Source organism: Dendrobates tinctorius, unplaced genomic scaffold (genome assembly GCF_039654945.1).
Source record: "Dendrobates tinctorius isolate UK_male_01 unplaced genomic scaffold, ASM3965494v1 ptg000212l, whole genome shotgun sequence".
NCBI classification, from domain to species: Eukaryota; Metazoa; Chordata; class Amphibia; order Anura; family Dendrobatidae; genus Dendrobates; species Dendrobates tinctorius.
The window spans coordinates 1297953-1325636 of record NW_027361879.1 but is presented as its reverse complement, the minus strand read 5'-3'; the positions used below and the strand labels follow the sequence as shown (position 1 = coordinate 1325636).

Here is a 27684-nt window from a genome sequence, read left to right as displayed (position 1 = left end):
TAATCATAAGGGCATATTCTGATCATAGCTTCCTTTTAAAGGGATTTTTCATGGTGTTAGTTACCTGTGCAAAGCTATTAAACATTAACTTGACCACACCAGCTCTAGTTCCCAGAAACTTTCCAAAAACACATTTTGGGCTATTTGTCTATCAACCCGTCCTTAAGGCCCGAAATGATAATAGAGTACTGATCTCTAGGTCCATCACCTGCCTGTAAGGTCCTTTGTATACTAGACTACAGAAGTATTCTCTGCTAGAAGGACATGTCAACATGACTTCAGAGGTGACAACCAGTATAGCTGATCTTTCCATTGTCACTTTCTATAGACGGTGGCCACAATTGGAAAAAAAATTACTAATATTAGAAAAGCAAAACCTCGGTGGAAATAGTTTTTAAAGATAACTTATTTTTAGGGATCTCATGTCTCTGCATACTGACAAATGGGTGGTTCTAGTTGAGGTCATATCTGTAAACAGTGATATTGTGTACTCTGTGCTGGCACCCAATTGTACCAGGAGGAATAGCAAAGGAAACGCACAATGCAGAATTGTAAAAGTAGATGTCTCTGTACAGATGATGTGTAGTTTCAATACTGTCTTTGGGTGGAAACATTCTCATTTACGTCCGTTCCTATTGTTTCCTACTGACAGACATGAATTGTTTGTTACAAAAAAGAAAGCTCTGTAACGCGCTCTCCTCCTGCTTCCATTATATATAATATTTTACTACAATTCACACCAGATGATTTCTATCTGGTCACATACAGGCTATGATGTATTTGACACAGCTGGCCCGTGCTTCCGCATCACTTTGGGGGTCGGCCAGTAACCTCAGGACGTTGCAGTGAGGGTTTACAAGCCCAAAGCGTAGGCTAGAAGTATCTTAATGTATTTGTATTTTGTGCTGTAAAAACCATCGATTCTGGTGTGTATACTGTGTGGGAAGCTCAGCTTGATTAATCAAAGGTTGTAGCTGCTCACAGCCCAGTGCTAGTCACTTCATCTTTGCAAGCCATGAAAGGTTGTGTTTGTTTTTTTTTAATTTTAGCTGTCACAGAAATACAAAATTCGGCGACCTGCCGCATAAAACATTGTCATTGTAGGAGAATGCAGTCCATTGCAAGCCCTTTCCAAAAGGAAAACTCATTCCTAAAAAGTACTTACCGTATATACTCGTGTATAAGCCGAGATTTTCAGCCCATTTTTTTGGGTTGAAAGTCCCCCTCTCGGCTTACATACGAGTCGTATACCTTGGGGTGGCGTTGGAGGGGGAGCGGGGTGTCAGAGATCATACTAACCCCCCCTGGTGCGGTCTCTGCAGCCCCCCCGCTTCTCCCAGGGTCTCCCTTCCCGCTGTCAGCGGTCACGTGGTACCGCTCATTAAACTCATGAATATGCGCATATTCATAGGTTTAATGAGCAGTACCACGTGAGCGCTGAAGGAAGGAAGAGCTGCCGGAGACCGTGGGAGAAGCGGGGCTGCAGAGGCCGCGCCAGGAGGTGGGGTAAGTATATCCAATATTCAACTGTCCTGGGTCCATCGCTGCTTACCGCTGTCTGCTGCCTGCTGCGTCCTGTGTCAGTGACGTTCAGGCAGCAGGGGGCGCGGTGATGTAGTTAGTGCTCTGTTAGTGTTCTGCTGACTGAACAGTCACTGACACAGGAAGCAGCAGACAGCAGTGAGCAGTGATGGACACTGGACAGGTGAATATATCAGGTGCCGGGTCCTGAGCAGGAGAGGTTAGTATGGCATTTTTTATTTTTTTTGCAGCAGTATATGGGGGCATAATATATGGAGCATCTTATGGGGGCATATTCTATGGGGCAGCATATGAGGGCATAATCTATGGAGCAGCATATGAGGGCATAATCTATGGTGCAGCATATGAGGGCATAATCTATGGAGCAGCATATGAGGGCATAATCTATGGAGCATCATATGGGGCATAATCTATGGAGCATTTTATGAAGCATCTTATGGGCGAATAATCTATGGCGCATCTTATGGGGCCATAACCTTTATGGAGCATTATATGGGGCATTATTAACCTTTGTGCATCATTATGTGGGGCATATTTTGTATGGAGCATCTTATGGGGCCCACCATGAACTTTATGGAGCATTATATGGGGTGTATTTTGTATGGAGCATTTATGGGGCCATCATGAACTGTATGGAGTATATACGGTAGTAAAAAAAAAAAGGACATGGCAAGTGGGTAGGTTACTTCCCCTCGCCAAAATTTAGGGAGAGCCATTTTATTCTTGGCTGAGATCCTTAGTCTAGATCTGTCCTATCCCCGACAGAGGACAAGAGGTTGCAGAGGGGTACGGAACCTGATGGCCAGATACGCTTGAGAAGACCACAGGAAGACCATCCCATAAGAAAACCACATCCTGCTCAAAAATGGAACGTGAACAGCTCGGGACCATAAATGATAAATAGAAAGATGTGCACCATGACAATGACTCGTACATCTGTCCAGAATTTAGAAAAGATATTCCTCGTATTCACTAGCCAGGAGATCAGGCAAATAAAGATTTGTGTGCTGAAAATGTGAGAACGTGCAGCTTTTCACACCCACAGAGTCATAGTACCCCAGGGTCACCTCTCTTGGTGCACTGCTACACCTCGAGTTTTCAAACAACACTTCCCATCACATAGATTCTGGGATCTGGTTCAGTCTACTGATCGTCACTTAGAGACACTTTACTTTGGCTGCAAAGGGAATCTACAGATACCAGAAGGACTTTCTGCTAAAAAAATTATGTAGGGTCCTTGCTCTCCCAGGAACCCAGTTTGCCAAGGGTGAATAATTAACAGTTACCAGTGTATGAACCGGCACTGATCAATAAGTGATTGCAAATCCTTGTGTGACAACCCCATAAGGCACCCAACAAATAGTTCAAGAGAATTTCAATGTATTCTAAAATGTTATTAAAGAGAACCAGTCAGCAAAAAACATACCTACAATCATAGTGGTAATCTGCAGATACATACAGTTTAGTCATGTGCAGGAGTCTAATTGGAAGGAGATTGCAGGGAGAAAATGAAGTTATATTCTTCCTGCAGCCGCTGTCTTCTAGTCTTTTAGGCATCGCTTACTACTTAATGAGCGCACTGTAATCCTTCCTGCCACTCCATCACAGGGTGAGGGTGTGATTACTGAGCATTGAATGTTCTTAGTCCCTGTGCTGCCCCAACTTTGGAAACAGTGGCTGCAAGAAGATGATGACTTGAAAGGATTATCCAGGACTTTTTTTTTTCACTATGTGTCTAAGCATCTGCCTTTGCTGCATTGTGAGGATCTCTTTTGGCTTAGAGTGGTCATGGAGTGCACTCCCACTTTTTGTGATGTCAAGTCCACAGAGCAGCTTCTTCTCTTCCACTCCACTCTGATGGTGGGGTATGACTGACATTGGCTTTTTGATTGAGAGCCAGCACCCTGCTGTGTTAGGTTGAGACTACTGTCAATCAATTTCACATCACCAAAGTTGAATAGAAGGAACTGCTCTGTTGCATGACATCACAGGAAGTTGGGGAATTCCCGTCAGGAGCGCTCCATGACCACTTTGAGCAGTAGAGATCTTGCAGGGCAACATAGGAAGATAGTTAGCAACTACCTGCCAATAAATGCTTTCCCCATAGGGAAAGAAAAAAACTTCCAGTTAACCCTTTTAATCTCCCTTTGGCTGCATTTCCAGTTAAGACTACTGCACACGTTTAAAATACTATTAACCTGCCGAATACCACTATGTCTGCTAAGAAATACTGTTGTTTTTTTTTCTTGTGGGTTCCTTTTAAAACTTAGTGGTGCAGTTGGCTACATGTAGCTGTATGGTTACATGTCAGCTTTTGCCTCGCTGGCCATCTTATCGTTGCTTCCGTGCCTTTGATCATCTCTAGCCATCTTGCCTTCATCATTAGTCTGGTTTCTCTGATGTCTGGCTTTTCCTTTATTGCCTTGCTCCGCACATTACTTGGTTTGTTACCTCTTATTGGGTTGCTCACCTCGCACATCTGCCTGGTGCATTTTTTCTACAACTACTCCAGGTGTGTTCTTCGTCTGCCGCTTCCATTCAACTTTAGTTGGAGTCTATGCTATATCCATTGTTTTGAAGCCATCACTGAGCAGAAGTCCAAAGCCCCACAAAAAGGTGCTGTCTGCAAGCCCCCTTAGCTGCCAATCGTGTAAGATTAGCCTTGTTTAGTCAGCTGTACTAAAGCTTGGGTCAGACACATCCACCAATTGTCTGCCATCACTAAAGACCATTTTTCAAACATTGATCAAATGAATTGGTCAAAATTGGCCTATTTTGACCACTTTATGTACCATCATTCCAAATGGAACCCCTGCTGTCCAGGTGCTGGTGCATGACGCATTGATAAGTTATCTGGACTAGTTTTGGATTCCTCTCTTGGTTTCGGGGACCTTTGGTGCCTATATGGTTCACTGATTTGTAGCATATCAATATAGTGACACATGCACGGTTGGTTTCTGGACAGGAATGATTCGTGTCTAGAAGCCACCCGTATATCATCACCATGAATCCCATGCCTACTATTCCGCTTCTCTGCTATGTGAGCCTACTAATTATATAATATGTAATGAGCTGACTTCATATCGACTTACTGTGTTGTATTGATTGACAGCTTCCACAGCCTCCTCAGATTGTGTTCATCAGCCTTTACCTGTCCTTGATTATATTGGTTGTCAGAGTCAGAAAAGCGCTTTCCGCAGATCTTCAGCTACACTGATGTAATGACCCAGATCATGTCATGAAATCTCTGTGGATACTTCTTCACCAGGTCCACTGTGCTAGCATTGTGAGGAGCTCTGATTCTTTTTATGGGTCTTCTTGAACAAGCGATGAACCCCAATGTAGCATTTTTGTGGGCAGTCGAATAGGTTCATTCCCTGTTATAAGTTGCACGACACTTTCGGCAAAAGTGCTCCTTTATAATGGTCTGTGATCTCTTACCAATAATTGCTTTCTGCCAGAGATGCAAAAAGCTGTAGCAAACATAGAAGAGACTTTTTAATTTGATTTTTATTTTTCACTATTATGAGTACATGCCAGATGCGAAGAGTCATGTCTCTGCCAATAGCTGCAGAACAGCAAGTGATGTCATTTTGGCAACCTCTGCAGTACAACCTGATAATGTGAAGCAGTAGTTATTATTGCTAATGACCTATGGAGTAGAGAGCACATTGGAGGGTACATTTAAAGGGAACCGGTCACCTGTTTTGTCCTCTATAAGCTGCGGCCACTGCCTTTCAGGGTTTATCTACAGTATTCTATAATGCTGTAAATAAGCCCCCGATCCGACCTGAAAGTGAAGAAAAATTAAGTTTTATTATACACATCCGGGGGTGCGGTCCGGGTCTGGCGCTTACCATTTTGTGATGCCGCCCTCCTGCTTCTTCATTGCGCTCCTGCACAGGCGTACTTGTCTGCCCTGTTGAGGGAATGCTGTAGATAAGCCCTGAAAGGAGGTGGCCGCATCTTATAGCGGCCAAAACAGGAGACAGGTTCGCTTTAAGGGAATCAAATTGAACTAAAGGGGTTTTCGAAACCTCTGTCCCCAGGCTGCAGTTTTTTTAAAAAAATATCGTTATTTTCTTGCCTTTCCAAGGTCCAGCTCTGACACTGCTCCCATAGTCTGTCGACAGCACTGCAGCCAGTCAATGAGCCCTTGCAGCTCATGCCATTAATTAACTAGAGCAGAGCTGCTCACTTCACTTCTCTGATATGACATTAATGCTGCAGACAATAATGGGAGCAGTGGTGGAAATTCCATGCTGGAGTTGGGAACTGTGAGTAAAGCAGTTTAACCCCTTAATGTCCAATGACGGACACAGTCCGTCATCAGACATCTCCCCTGCTTTGATGAGGGCTCCGACGCTGAGCCCGCATTAAAGCCAGGACATGTCAGCTGTTATAAACAGCTGACATGTGCCCGCAATAGGCGCAAGCGGAATCGCCGTCCGCCCGCGCCGATTAGGCTGGGTTCACACGTAGCGGTACTCTTGCGGAAATTACCGTGAGAATTCCGGAATTCCATTCCGCGGGAAAATCGCATTTTAAATTCCCACGATTTTCCCGTGGAAAAACTTGAATTTTGCAAGCGTAATTAGCTTACAGAATTGCTAGCGTTTTCCAAGCGATCTGTAGCAACCGCCACGTGTGAACTCAGTCTTAACTAGTTAAATCCCGCTGTCAAAGCTGACAGCCGGCATTTAAATAGCATTTCCGGCCGCCAGGCCGGAAATGACGTCATCGCCGACCCCCGTCACGTGATCGGGGGTCGGCGTCATGTTGCCTGGACAACCAGAGGTCTCTGAGACCTCTATGGTTGTTCCAGGCATATGGCTTTCAGCAGTAAATCTGCTACATATGGGCGATCAGCTCATCGCCCATATGTAGCAGAGCCGATCGGGTTGCGCATGCTTCTAGCCTCCTATGGAAGCTTTTGAAGCATGCCAAAAGTAAAAAAAAAAAAATGTTGAAAAATAAAAAAAATTAAAAAAAACCTAAAAGTTCAAATCACCTCCCTTTCGCCCCAATCAAAATAAAACAGTAAAAAAAAAAAAATCCCACATACACATATTAGGTATCGCCGCGTTCAGAATCGCCCGATCTATCAATAATAAAAAAGCATTAATCCGATTGCTAAACGGCTTAGCGAGAAAAAAATTCAAAACGCCAGAATTACGTCGCCAAGACATTGCATTAAAATGCAATAACGGGCAATCAAAAGAACATATCTGCACAAAAGTGGTATAATTAAAAACGACAGCCCGGCATGGAAAAAATAAGCCCTCACCCGACCCCAGATCATGAAAAATGGAGACGCTACAGGTCTCGGAAAATTGCGCAATTTTTTTTTTTCTAGCAAACTTTGGAATATTTTTTCACCACTTAGATAAAAGAGGACATAGACATGTTTGGTGTCTATGTACTCATAATGACATGGAGAATCATAACGGCAGGTCAGATTTAGCATCTAGTGAACCTAGCAAAAAAGCCAAGCAAAAAAGTGTGGGATTGCACTTTTTTGGCAATTTCACCGCACTAGGAATTTTTTTCCCGTTTTCGAGTACACGACATGGTCAAACCAATGGTGTCATTTAAAAGTGCAACTCGTCCCGCAAAAAATAAGCCCTGACATGGCCATATAGACGGAAAAATAAAAAAGTTATGGCTCTGGAAAGAAGGGGAGGGAAAAATGAAAATGCAAAACCAAAATACCCCTGGTCGTTAAGGGGTTAAAAAAAAAAGCCGCAGCCAGGGTAGATGTTTTTTTTGCAAGGCTCTGTATTCAGTAAGCCAAACCACTAACTCCTCAAGTTCCCTGACTTATGAATCCAACTCTGACTCCACAGCACAGATTCATCCCATTTCCACAGCACTGCATCACTGCTGAGCATGTACATAATGTGCAACACAGATTCATCCCAACATCACAGCACTACATCACTACTGAGCATGTACATAATGTGCAACACAGATTCATCCCAACATCACAGCACTACATCACTACTGAGCATGTACATAATGTGCAACACAGATTCATCCCAACATCACAGCACTACATCACTACTGAGCATGTACATAATGTGCAACACAGATTCATCCCAACATCACAGCACTACATCACTACTGAGCATGTACATAATGTGCAACACAGATTCATCCCAACTCCACAGCACTGCATCACTACTAGGCATGTACATAATGTGCAACACAGATTCATTCCAACTCCACAGCACTGCATCACTACTGAGCATGTACATAAAATGCAGCACAGATTCATCCCAACTCCACAGCACTGCATCACTAGTGAACATGTACATAATGTGCAGCACAGATTCATTCCTACTCCACAGCACTGCATCACTACTAAGCATGTACATAAAATGCAACACAGATTCATCCCAACTCCACAGCACTGCATCGCTACTGAGCATGTACATAAAGTGCAACACAGATTCATCCCAGCTCCACAGCACTTCATCACTACTGAGCATGTACATAAAGTGCAACACAGATTCATCCCAGCTCCACAGCACTTCATCACTACTGAGCATGTACATAAAGTGCAACACAGATTCATCCCAGCTCCACAGCACTGCATCACTACTGAGCATGTACATAATGTGCAACACAGATTCATCCCAACTCCACAGCACTGCATCACTACTGAGCATGAACATAAAATGCAGCACAGATTCATCCCAACTCCACAGCACTGCATCACTACTGAGCATGTACATAAAATGCAGCACAGATTCATCCCTACTCCACAGCACTGCATCACTACTGAGCATGTACATAAAATGCAGCACAGATTCATCCCAACTCCACAGCACTGCATCACTACTGAGCATGTACATAAAATGCAGCACAGATTCATCCCTACTCCACAGCACTGCATCACTACTGAGCATGTACATAAATTGCAGCACAGATTCATCCCAACTCCACAGCACTGCATCACTACTGAGCATGTACATAATGTGCAACACAGATTCATCCCATCTCCACAGCATACTGAGCACAGCGTCGGACTGGAACACCTTGGGCCCACTATGTAGCTGCATAGAGTTAAATACCAGACCACCAATTGTGCGGTAAAACACGCTAATATCCGGGTATAATATAAGGTTGTACATGTCTTAATTATGTAGCAGGAGTTGGGGTAGCCCCCTCATAGAATATAAAGCAGCCCCCTCATAGAATATAATGTAGACCCCTCATAGAATATAATGCAGCCATCTCATAGAATATAATGCAGCCATCTCATAGAATATAATACTGCCCCCCTCATAAAGTATAATGCACCCCCTCATAGGGTATAATGCACCCCCTCATAGGGTATAATGCACCCCCTCATAGGGTATAATGCACCCCCTCATAGGGTATAATGCACCCCCTCATAGGGTATAATACTGCCCCCCTCATAGGGTATAATACTGCCCCCCTCATAGGGAATAATGCACCCCCTCATAGGGTATAATGCACCCCCTCATAGGGTATAATACTGCCCCCCTCATAGGGAATAATGCACCCCCTCATAGGGAATAATGCACCCCCTCATAGGGAATAATGCACCCCCTCATAGGGAATAATGCACCCCCTCATAGGGTATAATGCGCCCCCCTCATAGGGTATAATACTGCCCCCCTCATAGGGTATAATACTGCCCCCCTCATAGGGAATAATGCACCCCGTCATAGGGAATAATGCTGCCCTCCTCATAGGGTATAATGCTGCCTCCTCATAGGGTATAATGCTGCCTCCTCATAGGGTATAATGCTGCCTCCTCATAGGGTATAATAATGCACCCCCTCATAGGGTATAATGCTATATAGATATATAGATATAGAGTTAGATAGATATAGATAGAAAGATAGATGTAGAAATAGATAGATATAGAGATAGATAGTAGATAATGGATAGAAAGTAGATAATGGATAGATATAGATAGAAAGATTCTTAGAGATAGATAGAGATAGATAGAGATAGATATAAAGATAGATATAGAAAGAAATATAGATAGATAGATCGATAGGTAGTTAGATATAGAGATAGATAGAAAATAGATAATGGATAGATAGATATAGAGATAGCTATAGATAGAAAGATATAGAGAGATAGATAATAGAGATATACAGATATAATAATAATAATAATAATAATAATAATAATATAGACATATATAGATAGATATAGAGATAAATATATATAGATAGATGGCTATAAATAAAAATAGATATAGAGATAGATAGATATAGAGATATTAGATATAGAGATAGTCTTAGTTACTCACCGGTTAACGGTAGTTTTCGGAGTCCATGACAGCACCACCTGAGAGAGGGGATCCGCCCTTCAGGAACAGGAAACCTACAGATACAAAAGGGCGGCACCTCTCCCACGCATCAGTTGGATTACAGAGCACAGAGGACCACAATGGTTAATAGCATAACTTATATACAATACTATACACGACTATTTAAATTACCCGTGTACGTATAAGAGGAAGGAGTGCACACCCAAAATAGACTAAAAGGGAGGGAATATACGGGTGCTGTCATGGACTCCGAAAAATACCGTTAACCGGTGAGTAACTAAGACTTTATCGGTCGTCCATGACAGCACCACCTGAGAGAATTACAGAGAGTAATAACTATTTAGGGAGGGACTACAGCCTGCAGCACCCTTATACCAAAAGAGAGGTCTGTGGAAGCACCCAGGTCTAGCCTATAATGACTATAAAAGGTGCTCGGAGAGGACCAAGTAGCCGCCTTACATATCTGGTCGATGGAGACTTCTGATCTCTCGGCTCACGAGGTCGCCATGGCTCTGGTGGAATGCGACCTCAGCTTCCCAGGTGAAGACCTGCCTTTTGAAGTGTATGCTACAGAAATTGCTTCTCTATTCCACCTGGCTAGTGTATTTTTTGACACTCTACAACCTTTCCTAGGGCCTTGGTGGGAAATAAATAGGGCATTATCTTTCTTCCAAGGATCGGTAGCTGCCAGATATTCTATGAGGCAATTCCTAACATCCAGGGTATGTAGTTTTTCTTCCTTCTCATTAGCTGGATTAGGGAGGAAGGATGGAAGGACTATTTCCTGAGTCCTATGAAAGTTAGAAACCACTTTAGGTAAGTACGCCGGATCAGGTCTGAGTATTACCCGTCCTAACCTGTATATAAGGAGGACGCCTAAATAATGCCTGGATGTCGCTTACTCTGCGAGCTGAGGTTAGAGCTACCAGGAAGGCTACTTTGAGGGACAGATTTTTAATGGAAGCTGATGAAATAGGTTCGAATGGAGCTTCCGTCATGGCCGTAAGGACTAGATTCAAGTCCCATGGCATGAAGCTATCCTTCACTACTGGTCTGGACCTACCTGCTGCCTTAATGAACCTACGGATCCAGTAATTACCTGCGATGTTGCAGCTAAAGAGAGCCCCCAAAGCTGATACTTGTACTTTAAGAGTACTAGTGGAAAGTCCCATATCCAGACCTTTCTGAAGAAACTCTAAGATCTGATTTATTGGAGTTGAACCCCCAGCAACTATTTCAGAGCGCTGCAGGAACTTCTTCCAAATTCTAGCATAGATCCTGGTAGTAATGGCCTTCCTATTCTTAAGTAGGGTGTTAATCAAGTCTGGGGAGAAGTCTTTTTCTTTTAAGAGTGCCCGCTCAAACTCCACGCCGTCAGATGTAGGCCAGCCACCTGAGGGTGGAAGACTGGGCCGTGGGATAGGAGATCCGGGATGTCCGGAAGAACCCAAGGATCGGACACCGACATGGTCCTGAGGCATGAGAACCATGCCCTCCTGGGCAAAAATGGAGCAATGACTATGACCCTTGCTCTGTCTCTCTTGATTTTTCTCAACACCAAGGGTAGTAGCGATAGGGGAGGGAAGGCGTATGCTAGCCTGAAGTCCCGCTTTATCAGAAAGGCATCTACCGCCAGGGGGTTCTCTCTGGGATTTTGGGAGCAGAATAGTCTTAATTTCCTTGGTGGCGAAGAGATCTACCTCTGGCTGTCTCCATTTTTGTATAATCAGGTCGAAGATTGAATTGTTTAGGGACCATTCTCCTTGTTTTAGTAGGTTGCGGCATTTATGTCAACAGGACAAGGGATTCCCAGCCAGTCTCCCATGCCGGTACTGGCCCGGCCTCAAGCTGCTTAACGGCTGCGCTCTGACGAGGGCATGCACATTCAGCTTAGAATGGCTGTTCTGCTAGTTGGAACAACCGTTCTGCCACATTCCTCAGGGGTTTGGAACGAGTCCCACCTTGGTGGTTGACACAAGCCACTGTGACCTAATTGTCGGAGAACACTCGCACATGATGGCCCTGCAGATACATAAGTAACTTCTTAGCTGCCTGCTCTACTGCTGTCAGTTCTTTTCAAATTAGATGACATTTTTATCTGGTGATGGTCCCATAGGCCCTGGACTAGGACTTCACCCATATGAGCCCCCCAACCGGAAGGGCTAGCATCCGTAGTGACTATGGGGGATATGTCACACTCCCAGGGAACCCCTCTGGACAAATTATCCTTTTCTAGCCACCACTCTAGGGACTCCCTTGTGCTTCGGGACAAGGTTAGCTGGCCCTCCAAGTAACCTCCAAGGATTTTTTGATGCAGTAAGACCTCCCCTGTAGTGTTCTTAAATGAAACTGGGCCCACTGGACCACTGGATACAGGAGGAAAGGGAACCCAGAAGGGACATGGCTTTCCTGAGGGACATGGTGGGGTTATTGGCAGCGTTTAGGATCTGATAGTGTAGGCGAACAAGCTTCTCCGGAGGCAGCCTGTTTCTCAATCTAGAATCAGGCCTAAAAATTGCTGAATTCTCATCGGCTGTAACCGAGATTTTTTGATATTAAGCAGCCAACCTAACCGCTCTAGGGCCGACATTGCCCTCTGTAGCTGTTCCTTACAATGTTTTGCCGTTTTCCCTATAATCAGGAAGTCATCTAAGTAGGGGACTACTAGAATGTTAGATTCACGTAGATGGGCCATAACTTCCTTCCACTACTTTAGTAAACACCCGGGGAGCGACTGCCACCCCAAAGGGGAGGGCCGCATATTGGAAATGTTCAACTGACCCATTTAACTGAACCGCTACTCTGAGGAAGCGCTGATGGGCTGTATGAATGGGTATATGGTAGTATGCATCTTTTAAATCTAACACCACCATAAAGCAGTTTTGAAACAACAACTTTATTGTTGAATTGATTGTTTCCATTTTGAACGGCCGTATAACCAAGAAATCGTTTGAGGGACTTGAGATTAATTATAGTCCTAAAGGAGCCGTCTGGCTTGCGGACCAGGAACAGAGGGGAGTAGAAACCTTTCCCCCTTTCTCCCTCTGGAACCATAGTCAGGACTTTCTTGTGGCAAAGCTCATGAACCTCGGCCTCCAGGGCAGCTTGTTCTGATGTGGAAGACCTGAGAGGGGTGACCTTAAATCGATCTAGGGGAACCTGGGTGAACTCTAGTCGTAAACCCGCAGCTATCACCCCCAGTATCCAGTTGCTGCTAGAGATCAGCGACCAGGCTGGGTAGAAGGCAGCTAGTCTCCCCCCACAGCATCTAGTCATTGGGGCGGTTTTTTAGTGTCACGTGATGGACATTCCTGGCGCCCCCCTCCTCCGAACATAAAACCTGTACCTCTCCTTTTGTCGTCCCATCTGCCCTGATCTCTGGACGGCCTTCTATGGAAATATCCTTTCCTGGTGAAGGGGTGTCTATAAGAAGGATTCGGGAGGCTGGGGAACTTCTTTTTATCGTTCCCGGCTTTCTCTAAAAGTTCGTCCAGGACGGGGCCAAACAGATATTCCCCTCATATGGAATGGAGCAGAGTCGTGACCTGGCCTGGATATCTACTGGCCAGCATTTTAACCAGAGGGCCCTTCGAGCTGCGTTTGGTAACCCAGCTGATCTAGCCGCCATCCTTGCCGAGTCTGCTGAGGCATCAGCCAAGAAAGCCGCAGCACTCTGGATGATCGGTAGAGTTTTCTGACTGGATGCTCTTGGGGCTCCGTCCTTCAGATGGGAATCTAGTTGATCTAGCCAGACCATCACGGATCTGGCTATACAAGTGGCAGCTATCGCTGGTCTTAGGGCGCCTGCTGACATCTCCCATGTTCCCTTTAGAAAGGAATCCGCTTTTTTATCCAGCGGGTCTTTTAAGGAGGCCATATCATCGAACGGTATGGAGGACTTTTTGGAGGCTTTGGCTACTGCCGCGTCCAGCTTAGGGGCCTTATCCCATCTGTTTACCACTGGGTCATCAAATGGGTACCTCCGTTTGAAGGCAGGTGGTAAGGAGCCCCTTTTTTCGGGTCTCTTCCATTCCCTTTCTATCAGGCTCTGGACCTTATCATTTAATGGAAAAAGCTTTGTGTTTCCTGGGATCTAGAGCTCCGAACATTACCTGTGCCGAAAGCTCTGGCTTTGAGTCTGCTACTGCCATGGTGGACCTTATTGCTTTAACTAGCTTGTCCATCTGGTCTAATGGGAAGCAGAATCGGCTTGAGTCTTCATCCGAAGAGGATGAAGTGGAGGCCGGGGAATCCGTGGAGTAATTGTTCCTAGGGGCAGCTGAGGACTCCGACCCTGAGAAACTAAATTCTCTCCCCCTAGAAGAGTCCCTTTTAGATAGGGCTTTCATCTCTGTCCCTGTAAGGATGGGGGAGAGTGCAAGGGCCTGTCAGTCTATGCCTGGGCCCCCGTCCCTTTCCAACCCCTACCGTCTGTCGCACACATGGCTGACATAGTCTTTTGGGGTGGCCGTCTGGTAAGGGGCAACTACAGAGCGCACATTCCCTGTGCTTCTGTTTTACTGTAGCTTTCCTCCCCTGCGAAACCAGCATAAGGGAACACTGCATCAGGGTACATTCACGGAGATCTCTTACCCATGCAGATGAGGCAGGTACCGGATCACGGAGGGAGGCAGGGGGAATCCTTTAGACTGGAGGAACTTCTGCGGCTCTGCTCACTCGTCCGCTTCCACTCGTATGAGGCTTCACCGAGGCCTCCTTCTGTGGGTGCTCCTGCACGTCCTGCTGCTCTATGGGGGTTCTGTCATCCATCGCTGGGCCTTCAGAAGCACCCCGGCAGCATCACCTCCTGCCCTTTAAGGCCTCCCAGTATCCGGTCAGCAGGGCACTGGCGCGTCACCTCCCCCAGGAACCCTCCCGCGACCTTCCCCCGCATGAACCGTCCCCCCCCCCCCACACCGCCTCGGGTACCGCGCGTCCCCCCGGATCGCCGCGCACACGCGGCGCACACTAGGAAGTCGGCCGGCACCCGACTTCCGGTTTTGGCGTTCCCGGCCCCGCCCCTTCCACCGCGTCACTTCCGCCGCGCGTCAGAGGCCGCGGGAGCGCGCGGAAAGGAGCCGGCACGGCGCCCCCGGCTCCGGTATGCCCGCCGCCCCCATGCGCGCCAGCCTGCGCTTGGCGACCGGACGCAACCGCCGACCTGGCCGGAGGGGGTTTGAGACCGGACCCCGGGGGAAAATGCATCAGGAGGGGCCTGCATACATACCTGGTGCCCGCATTCTGGAGACGGCTGTCCACCGGACCCTTTGCTCCGCCTGCTCTAACCACTGCCGTGGCGACCTACCCGGCCCCACCGTGGCGCTTCCAGGTACCCCGAGCTTGACCGAGGTAGGAGATCCCCCCGCTACCTGAGTCGGTCAGCCGGCCTGGGAATCCCTCGACGACTCCATGATGGACGATCTGAAGGAAGTCCCGTCCTCTAGGAACAGGAAACCAACTGATGCGTGGGAGAGGTGCCGCCCTTTTGTATCTGTAGGTTTCCTGTTCCTGAAGGGCGGATCCCCTCTCTCAGGTGGTGCTGTCATGGACGACCGATAAAGATAGATATAGAGACAGATAGATATAGAAAGATAGATATAGAGATAGATATAGAGATAATAGCTAGATATAGAGATATGTATAGAGATAGATAGATATAGAGTTAGAAAGATAGATATAGAGATAGATAGAGATAGATAGATGGATAGATATAGATAATAGAGATAATAGATAGATATAATAGATAGAGATAGATGGATAGATCAATAGATAGATAAAGAGAGATAGATAGATATAGAGATATAGTGTTAGATAGAAAGATAGATGTAGAGATAGATGGATGTAGAGATAGATATGGATATAGAGATAGATATGGATATAGAGATAGATATGGATATAGAGATAGATATGGATATAGAGATAGATATGGATATAGAGATAGATATGGATATAGAGATAGATATGGATATAGAGATAGATAGATATAGAGATAGATATAGAGATAATAGATAGATAGATATAGAGATAATATATAGATAGCTATAGAGAGAGAGATAGATATAGAGAGAAACAGATATAGATATAGAGATAGATATAGAGAGAAACAGATAGGTAGATAGATATAGAGATAATAGATAGATATAGAGATAGATATAGATAGAGATAGAGAGAGCGGTAGAGAGAGATAGATATAGAGAGAGATAGATACAGAGATCGATAAATAGATAGAGAGATAGATATAGATAATAGATAGAGATAGATAGATAAAGATAGATAATAAATCTAGAGATAACAGATAGATATAGAGATAGAATAAGACAGAAAGATATAGAGATAGGTAGATATAGATAATAGAGATGGCTAGATGGATAGACATAATAGATAGATATAGATAGATATAGAGATAGATAGAAAGATAGATGTAGAGATAGATGTAGAGATAGAAAGATAGATATAGAGATAGAGCGATAGAAAGATAGAGATAGATATAGATAATAGATAGAGATAAATAGATAGATAGATATACAGAGAGATAGATATAGAGAGAGATAGATAGATAGATATAGAGAGATATAGAGAGAAATAGATATAGATATAGAGATAATAGATATATATAGAGATAGATACAGAGAAAAGATATAGAGATAAATAGATAGAGAAAGATAGATAGATATATAGATATAGAGATAGAAAGATAGATATAGAGATAGAGCGATAGATAGATATACAGAGAGATAGAGATACGGTAGATAGAGATATATAGATAGATAGCTATAGAGAGAGATATAGAGATAGATATAGAGAGAAATAGATATAGAGATAGATAGAGATAGATATATAGATATAAAGATAGAGATAGATATAGAGAGAGAGCGATAGATAGCGAGAGATATAGATATAGAGATAGATAGATACAGAGAAAAGATATAGAGATAGATAACGGATAGATAAATAGATAGATAGGTATAGAGATAGATAGATATAGATATTAGATAGAGATATATATATAGATAAAGATAGATAGATATAGATGGTAGCTAGATAGATAATAAATATAGAGATAATAGATATAGAGATAGATAGACATAATAGATAGATATAGAGAAATATATATAGAAAGATATAGAGATAGATATAGAGATAGATGTAGAGATAGAAAGATAGATATAAAGATAGAGAGATAGATAGAGATAGATATAGATAATAGATAGATATAGATAATAGAGATAGAAAGATAGATAGATATAAGAGAGATAGAGAGAGAGATATATAGAGATAGATAGAGAGCGAGAGAGATATAAAAAACAAAACACAATACTCACCTCTCCTCCTCGTTCCCACGCTGATTCCGGCAGCCGGCTTCAGTGTCAGGAGCTGCCCCCTCTGCCAGACACACAGCGGGTGCGCGATGTAGTGACGTCATCGCGCACTGGCTGTGAGCCAGGAGCAGAGAGGACTGAGGGCGGCGCCGGCCCTGATTTACAGCTGTAGTCTGCAGAGCAGCTTACTGGGCTGGGGGCGGGGCCTCTGGGGGTGTGGAGACCTGAAATGATATTCACTGCTAAGCAGTGAATATTCATTTCTCTTTAGCAGCGGGGACAGGGGCTCCTGCCTCCTGACACCCGCTGCTGCTCCGCTGGCAGGGGCCCCCATAGCAGCTGCATGGTGTGCGACACACCACTGGCTGAGGGCCCCTGGAGCAGCGGGGGCCCTAGGCAACTGCTGGCCCTGTATGCCTGCAGGTGCCAGGGCCCACCAGATGCCAGGGCCCACCGGAGAATCCACCGGTTCTCCGGTGGGCCAGTCCGACGCTGACTGAGCATATACATAATGTGTAACAGATTCATCCCAACTCCACAGCACTGCATCACTACTGAGCATGTACATAAAGTGCAACACAGATTCATCCCAACTCCCCAGCACTGCATCACTACTGAGCATGTACATAATGTGCAACACATATTCATCCCATCTCCACAGCACTGCATCACTACTGAGCATGTACATAATGTGCAACACAGATTCATCCCAACTCCACAGCACTGCATCACTACTGAGCATGTACATAATGTGCAGCACAGATACATCCCTTCTCCACAGCACTGCATCACTACTGAGCATGTACATAATGTGCAACACAGATTCATCCCATCTCCACAGCACTGCATCACTACTGAGCATGTACATAATGTGCAGCACAGATACATCCCTACTCCACAGCACTGCATCACTATTGAGCATGTACATAATGTGCAACACAGATTCATCCCATCTCCACAGCACTGCATCACTACTAAGTATGTACATAAAATGCAACACAGATTCATCCCAACTCCACAGCACTGCATCGCTACTGAGCATGTACATAATGTGCAACACAGATTCATCCCAACTCCACAGCACTGCATCACTACTGAGCATGTACATAAAATGAAGCACAGATTCATCCCTACTCCACAGCACTGCATTACTACTGAGCATGTACATATAATGCAACACAGATTCATCCCAACTCCACAGCACTGCATCACTACTGAGCATGTACATAAATTGCAGCACAGATTCATCCCTACTCCACAGCACTGCATCACTACTGAGCATGTACATAAAATGAAGCACAGATTCATCCCTACTCCACAGCACTGCATCACTACTGAGCATGTACATAAAATGCAGCACAGATTCAACCCTACTCCACAGCACTGCATCACTACTGAGCATGTACATAAATTGCAGCACAGATTCATCCCAACTCCACAGCACTGCATCACTACTGAGCATGTGCATAATGTGCAACACAGATTCATCCCAACATCACAGCACTACATCACTACTGAGCATGTACATAATGTGCAACACAGATTCATCCCAACTCCACGGCGCTGCATCACTACTGAGCATGTACATAATGTGCAACACAGATTCATCCCAACTCCACAGCAGTTCATCACTACTGAGCATGTACATAATGTGTAACACAGATTCATCCCAACTCCACAGCACTGTATCACTACTGAACATGTACATAATGTGCAGCACAGATACATCCCTACTCCTCAGCACTGCATCACTATTGAGCATGTACATTATGTGCAACACAGATTCATCCCATCTCCACAGCACTGCATCACTACTAAGCATGTACATAAAGTGGAACACAGATTCATCCCAGCTCCACAGCACTGCATCGCTACTGAGCATGTACATAAAGTGGAACAAAGATTCATCCCAACTCCACAGCACTGCATCGCTACTGAGCATGTACATAAAGTGGAACACAGATTCATCCCAGCTCCACAGCACTGCATCACTACTGAGCATGTACATAATGTGCAACACAGATTCATCCCAACTCCACAGCACTGCATCACTACTAAGCATGTACATAAAATGCAACACAGATTCATCCCAAATCCACAGCACTGCATCACTACTGAGCATGTACATAAAATGCAGCACAGATTCATCCCTACTCCACAGCACTGCATCATTACTGAGCATGTACATATAATGCAACACAGATTCATCCCAACTCCACAGCACTGCATCACTACTGAGCATGTACATAATATGCAACACAGATTCATCCCATCTCCACAGCACTACATCACTACTGAGCATGTGCATAATGTGCAACACAGATTCATCCCAACATCACAGCACTACATCACTACTGAGCATGTACATAATGTGCAACACAGATTCATCCCAACTCCACAGCACTGCATCACTACTGAGCATGTACATAATGTGCAACACAGATTCATCCCAACATCAAAGAACTGCATCACTACTGAGCATGCACATAATGTGCAACACAGATTCATCCCAACTCCACAGCACTGCATCACTACTGAGCATGTACATAATGTGCAACACAGATTCATCCCAACTCCACAGCACTGCATCACTACTGAGCATTTACATAATGTGAAATACAGATTCATCCCAACTCCACAGCAGTTCATCACTACTGAGCATGTACATAATGTGCAACACAGATTCATCCCAACTCCACAGCAGTTCATCACTACTGAGCATGTACATAATGTGTAACACAGATTCATCCCAACTCCACAGCACTGCATCACTACTGAGCATGTACATAATGTGCAATACAGATTCATCCCAACTCCACAGCACTGCATCACTACTGAGCATGTACATAATGTGCAACAGATTCATCCCAACTCCACAGAACTGCATCACTACTGAGCATGTACATAATGTGCAACAGATTCATCCCAACATCACAGCACTGCATCACTACTGATCATGTACATAATGTGCAACACAGATTCATCCCAACTCCACAGCAGTTCATCACTGCTGAGCATGTACATAATGTGCAACACAGAATCATCCCAACTCCCCAGGACTGCATCACTACTGAGCATGTACATAATGTGCAACACAGATTCATCCCAACTCCACAGCACTACATCACTACTGAGCATGTACATAATGTGCAGCATAGATTCATCCCAACATCACAGCACTACATCACTACTGAGCATGTACATAATGTGTAACACAGATTCATCCCAACTCCACAGCACTGCATCACTACTGAGCATGTACATGTGCAACACAGATTCATCCCAACTCCCCAGGACTGCATCACTACTGAGCATGTACATAATGTGCAGCACAGATTCATCCCAACTCCACAGCACTACATCACTACTGAGCATGTACATGTGCAACACAGATTCATCTCAACTCCCCAGGACTGCATCACTACTGAGCATGTACATAATGTGCAACACAGATTCATCCCAACTCCACAGCACTACATCATTACTGAGCATGTACATAATGTGCAGCACAGATTCATCCCAACTCCCCAGCACTGCATCACTACTGAGCATGTACATAATGTGCAGCATAGATTCATCCCAACATCACAGCACTACATCACTACTGAGCATGTACATAATGTGCAACACAGATTCATCCCAACTCCACGGCACTGCATCACTACTGAGCATGTACATAATGTGCAGCATAGATTCATCCCAACATCACAGAACTGCATCACTACTGAGCATGTACATAGTGTGCAACACAGATTCATCCCAACTCCACAGCACTACATCATTACTGAGCATGTACATAATGTGCAACACATATTCATCCCAACATCACAGCACTGCATCACTACTGAGCATGTACATAATGTGCAACACAGATTCATCCCAACATCACAGCACTGCATCACTACTGAGCATGTACATAATGTGCAACACATATTCATCCCACCATCACAGCACTACATCACTACTGAGCATCTACATAATGTGCAACACAGATTCATCCCAACTCCCCAGCACTGCATCACTACTGAGCATGTACATAATGTGCAGCATAGATTCATCCCAACATCACAGAACTGCATCACTACTGAGCATGTACATAATGTGCAACACAGATTCATCCCAACATCACAGCGCTGCATCACTACTGAGCATGTACATAATGTGCAACACAGATTCATCGCAACTCCCCAGCACTGCATCGCTACTGAGCATGTACATAATGTGCAACACAGATTCATCCCAACATCACAGCACTGCATCACTACTGAGCATGTACATAATGTGCAACACAGATTCATCCCAACATCACAGCACTACATCACTACTGAGCATGTACATAATGTGCAACACAGATTCATCCCAACTCCCCAGCACTGCATCGCTACTGAGCATGTACATAATGTGCAGCATAGATTCATCCCAACATCACAGAACTGCATCACTACTGAGCATGTACATAATGTGCAACACAGATTCATCCCAACTCCACGGCACTGCATCACTACTGAGCATGTACATAATGTGCAGCATAGATTCATCCCAACATCACAGAACTGCATCACTACTGAGCATGTACATAATGTGCAACACAGATTCAACCCAACTCCACAGCACTACATCATTACTGAGCATGTACATAATGTGCAACACATATTCATCCCAACATCACAGCACTGCATCACTACTGAGCATGTACATAATGTGCAGCATAGATTCATCCCAACATCACAGCACTGCATCACTACTGAGCATGTACATAATGTGCAACACATATTCATCCCACCATCACAGCACTACATCACTACTGAGCATCTACATAATGTGCAACACAGATTCATCCCAACTCCCCAGCACTGCATCACTACTGAGCATGTACATAATGTGCAGCATAGATTCATCCCAACATCACAGAACTGCATCACTACTGAGCATGTACATAATGTGCAACACAGATTCATCCCAACATCACAGCGCTGCATCACTACTGAGCATGTACATAATGTGCAACACAGATTCATCGCAACTCCCCAGCACTGCATCGCTACTGAGCATGTACATAATGTGCAACACAGATTCATCCCAACATCACAGCACTGCATCACTACTGAGCATGTACATAATGTGCAACACAGATTCATCCCAACATCACAGCACTACATCACTACTGAGCATGTACATAATGTGCAACACAGATTCATCCCAACTCCCCAGCACTGCATCGCTACTGAGCATGTACATAATGTGCAATACAGATTCATCCCAACTCCACAGCACTGCATCACTCCTGAGCATGTACATAATGTGCAACACAGATTCATCCCAACTCCACAGCAGTTCATCACTGCTGAGCATGTACATAATGTGCAACACAGATTCATCCCAACATCACAGAACTGCATCACTACTGAGCATGTAGATAATGTGCAGCATAGATTCATCCCAACATCACAGCACTGCATCACTACTGAACATGTACATAATGTGCTACACAGATTCATCCCAACTCCCCAGGACTGCATCACTACTAAGCATGTACATAATGTGCAACACAGATTCATCCCAACTCCACAGCACTACATCACTACTGAGCATGTACATAATGTGCAGCATAGATTCATCCCAACATCACAGCACTACATCACTACTGAGCATGTACATAATGTGTAACACAGATTCATCCCAACTCCACAGCACTGCATCACTACTGAGCATGTACATGTGCAACACAGATTCATCCCAACTCCCCAGGACTGCATCACTACTGAGCATGTACATAATGTGCAGCACAGATTCATCCCAACTCCACAGCACTACATCACTACTGAGCATGTACATGTGCAACACAGATTCATCTCAACTCCCCAGGACTGCATCACTACTGAGCATGTACATAATGTGCAACACAGATTCATCCCAACTCCACAGCACTACATCATTACTGAGCATGTACATAATGTGCAGCACAGATTCATCCCAACTCCCCAGCACTGCATCACTACTGAGCATGTACATAATGTGCAGCATAGATTCATCCCAACATCACAGCACTACATCACTACTGAGCATGTACATAATGTGCAACACAGATTCATCCCAACATCACAGCACTGCATCACTACTGAGCATGTACATAATGTGCAGCATAGATTCGTCCCAACATCACAGAACTGCATCACTACTGAGCATGTACATAATGTGCAACACAGATTCATCCCAACTCCACAGCACTACATCATTACTGAGCATGTACATAATGTGCAACACATATTCATCCCAACATCACAGCACTGCATCACTACTGAGCATGTACATAATGTGCAGCATAGATTCATCCCAACATCACAGCACTGCATCGCTACTGAGCATGTACATAATGTGCAACACAGATTCATCCCAACATCACAGCACTGCATCACTACTGAGCATGTACATAATGTGCAACACATATTCATCCCACCATCACAGCACTGCATCACTACTGAGCATGTACATAATGTGCAGCACAGATTCATCCCAACTCCACTGCACTGCATCACTACTGAGCATGTACATAATGTGCAGCATAGATTCATCCCAACATCACAGAACTGCATCACTACTGAGCATGTACATAATGTGCAACACAGATTCATCCCAACATCACAGCGCTGCATCACTACTGAGCATGTACATAATGTGCAACACAGATTCATCGCAACTCCCCAGCACTGCATCACTACTGAGCATGTACATAATGTGCAACACAGATTCATCCCAACTCCACAGCACTACATCACTACTGAGCATGTACATGTGCAACACAGATTCATCTCAACTCCCCAGGACTGCATCACTACTGAGCATGTACATAATGTGCAACACAGATTCATCCCAACTCCACAGCACTACATCATTACTGAGCATGTACATAATGTGCAGCACAGATTCATCCCAACTCCACAGAACTGCATCACTACTGAGCATGTACATAATGTGCAACACAGATTCATCCCAACATCACAGCACTGCATCACTACTGAGCATGTACATAATGTGCAACACATATTCATCCCAACATCACAGCACTGCATCACTACTGAGCATGTACATAATGTGCAACACAGATTCATCCCAACATCACAGCACTACATCACTACTGAGCATGTACATAATGTGCAACACAGATTCATCCCAACATCACAGCACTGCATCACTACTGAGCATGTACATAAAGTGCAACACAGATTCAGCACAACTAAATGCCTACATCCTTAGAACAGAACAAACAGGTATAGGACATTTAATAATTTTCCCAAATCATGAAAAAATTTACATCAAATCCTGCACTGAACTCCTGAAACAAATGTTGACATATTTTAGGAGTCTTAAGTCGGTCCACTCTATACCAACATTGACTTCAACTCCACCAAACTGGACTCAGACTCCACAGCTCTGGTTTTTCAAAACCCTAAATTCACTTTAAAGGCTTTATTATGTCATGTGCTAGGAATAGACGCCATCATGTCACACTCGACAATTGCTACTTTGTTTACTATATCAAGCTTTTCTGTTTTGTTTTTTTCTCCATTTATCACTAGTACCAACCTCATTATTATTGTGAGTATTCTTGTCCAAATAAGAAAAATATAGCGGCTTTCTTCCAAAAACAGCACCACTCTTGTTCCATTGTTTGTGTTTGGTTTTGCAGCTCAGTTTCATTAACTTAGATTGCAATACCAGACACCAGCTGTGGAGAAATGTGGCACTATTTTTTGGGAAGAAGAAAAAAAAACTTGTTTTATTCTTTTCAATCCTGGATCACACATGGTCACTTTATCAATTCTAATACAAGCCTGTTTGGTTGTCTCCCCAGAATTACACCCAGTACATCCCACTCTCAATCTATGACCTGCAGACCTGGATGGGGAGCCCCTCCATATTTGTATACGACTGCTCCAATGCCGGACTCATCGTCAAGTCCTTCAAGCAATTTGCTCTGCAGAGGGAACAAGAGTTGGAGGTAAGAATGAAAATTATCCCGGTTGTATATGCTCAGGACACAGGTATGGCATCCCACACCGTCCTCGCCCCCTGGCTCCTGCATTATTACTGCATTATTACTTCTTATAATACACAGCTGGTGTCTCCAGCAAGTCCTAATAGCCATGCTTTATAAAGACCTCGCTGCTACCATTGAGAATTTTCCTAGCAGATGTTGTACACAAGCAATTTAACTCTATGTTGCGTTGTAAATCCAATCAGGAAACCGCAAATCCTCCACTGCACCGCCAGTGGGAATACTACCAATTACTTAATTATCCACACGGCCTTCAAGCTGGCGTATATCATAAAAGGGGACATGTCGGGTCACCGTTCTGCAACCAAAATCCATGCTATAATGTATTATAGTATGTGAACGATAGATCAGGTGCAAAGTTGAAATTCACTTGGAGACCCTTTTTACATTTCTTAGTCTGTTTCAGATATTGCTGATTTTCTGTTAGCTCTCAGGCTGAAAAACATGGTGTTTGTAAGAAGCCGCCTTTATAGTATTGTTTTGGTGGGATCTGGCAATCTTTTGTGATTTCGGACCATCAGTGATTGTCCAGCCCCTCTCTTTAGAATTAATTGACACTTTCATCTGAGCCTGATTAACAGTGCTAGGCTATGTTCACAAGCAGTGGGTTTTTTTTGTTTTTTCTCAACAGCCATAATCTGCTCTCTTGGATCTAAAAACGCTTATTTATTTATTTTTACAGCATTTTTGTCTACAGTTCATGTTTAATAAAGGTAGTTTTATTCTCCAAAAAAACAGCAAAACCTGATTGCTGCGTTTTTTTTCCTGTGCTTTTTGCACTTTGCTTTTTATGGCTTAACAATCGCTGCAAAAGCTTTGAAAGAACTGGCATCTCACAGATTGCAAAAAACACTGCAGCGCTGAAATTCAGTCAGGAGAAAAAAAATCAAGCATGTGCATGAGATTTCTGAAATCTCATAGCTGCTACCGTAAAATGGAGTTTCTTTTCTGCAGACAAAAACGCCACGTGGGAACAAAGCCTTAAATTGAGATGTCATTGACATAGCGTCATGGGTATTCCCCTTTAAAGGGGTTGTGAATCCTTATTCTACAAGCCAGCAGTCAATCTATGCATATTGTGCTCTGTAAGAATGCTACGTTGCCGGGAGCGGACGGTCGTGTGACTGCAAGTATGCGATTTGCATGCTTTCGGCCACATTCTGAACTAAATGTGTCCGTCCTCTATCAATTCACTTCTTCCATTGAGTGAGGCTGCACCCGTCTAGTCGGCACGTGACCAAGTGTATGCAAATCACATACTTGCAGCTGAGATTCACAGCATGCAATGTGGAGATTCACAGCATGCAATGTGAAGATTCACAAGTCTGCAGTCACACAGAGAGACTGCAGACTTGTACCCCAAGGTCGGACAACCCCTTTAAAGGGAAGGTGCCATCCCAAAAAAAAATTTTCAGCAATTGAAAAAATGTAAAGAATTAATGTTTACATTTTCTTAAAAAATATTATCATTTGTATTTAATTTTGTAAAATATGAAAAATAATTTTAAAAAGTTTGGCATTTCCACTTGTTAACACTAGGGGGAGCAGATACTGAAATTTGGCACAAAAACCTAGTGTACAACTAGCTCACATTACTGTCCTGCAGTAATTATGGGCATACAGTGTCCATGATGTTTGATTTTGATATATGATCATGCCCTAAAATGGACACTGTATGGGCGGAATCTGCTGACATGGGTGTGGTGTTGCTCCTCTCCTCCCCTACTGGGTGCTTGCTAAGGGAAAAGAGGATGACATCTAGGAACACAGAGAGCAGCCATTTTGATGGGGCCTGCAAAGTTATACTGACTGTCTTTGCATGCGAAGTCTGGATCAGAACAGGTCACCAATCAGCAGACATGTTTCCTGGATTTCTGTGGAGCAGACAAGAAGACGGTCCATCCATGTGTATAAAAGACAGCGCTCTATGTACAATCCCTGGCATCGAACAGGGTGCTCCCCATAGACCAGCACACTGCTCTCCTGAAATACTCTGTGCTGCTGTCACCCTGCTCCTTCCCCCATACATCTCCCTCTGTGACCCCCCATAGACCAGCACACTGCTCTCCTGAAATACTCTGTGCTGCTGTCACCCTGCTCCTTCCCCCATACATCTCCCTCTGTGACCCCCCCCATAGACCAGCACACTGCTCTCCTGAAATACTCTGTGCTGCTGTCACCCTGCTCCTTCCCCCATACATCTCTCTCTGTGACCCCCCCATAGACCAGCACACTGCTCTCCTGAAATACTCTGTGCTGCTGTCACCCTGCTCCTTCCCCCATACATCTCCCTCTGTGACCCCCCATAGACCAGCACACTGCTCTCCTGAAATACTCTGTGCTGCTGTCACCCTGCTCCTTCCTCCATATATCAGGCCCCTGTCGCCTCGCTTTCACACATCGCCAGGACAGGATCTGAGGAGAGGAATGGGGTCTTCGGTCACCGAGGATGG

General features: G+C 44.4%; 1 protein-coding gene across 2 annotated transcripts in view; it reads left to right on the top strand.

Moving 5' to 3' along the window:
- The window catches only part of RPTOR (regulatory associated protein of MTOR complex 1), a 371474-nt gene that overhangs the window by 226777 nt on the left and 117013 nt on the right, over positions 1-27684 (top strand). For both annotated transcript variants that reach the window (XM_073554721.1, XM_073554722.1), the window contains exon 5: positions 25028-25174. In XM_073554721.1, coding sequence (XP_073410822.1) covers positions 25028-25174 — 147 coding nt within the window. The remainder of the gene's footprint in view (positions 1-25027; positions 25175-27684) is intronic.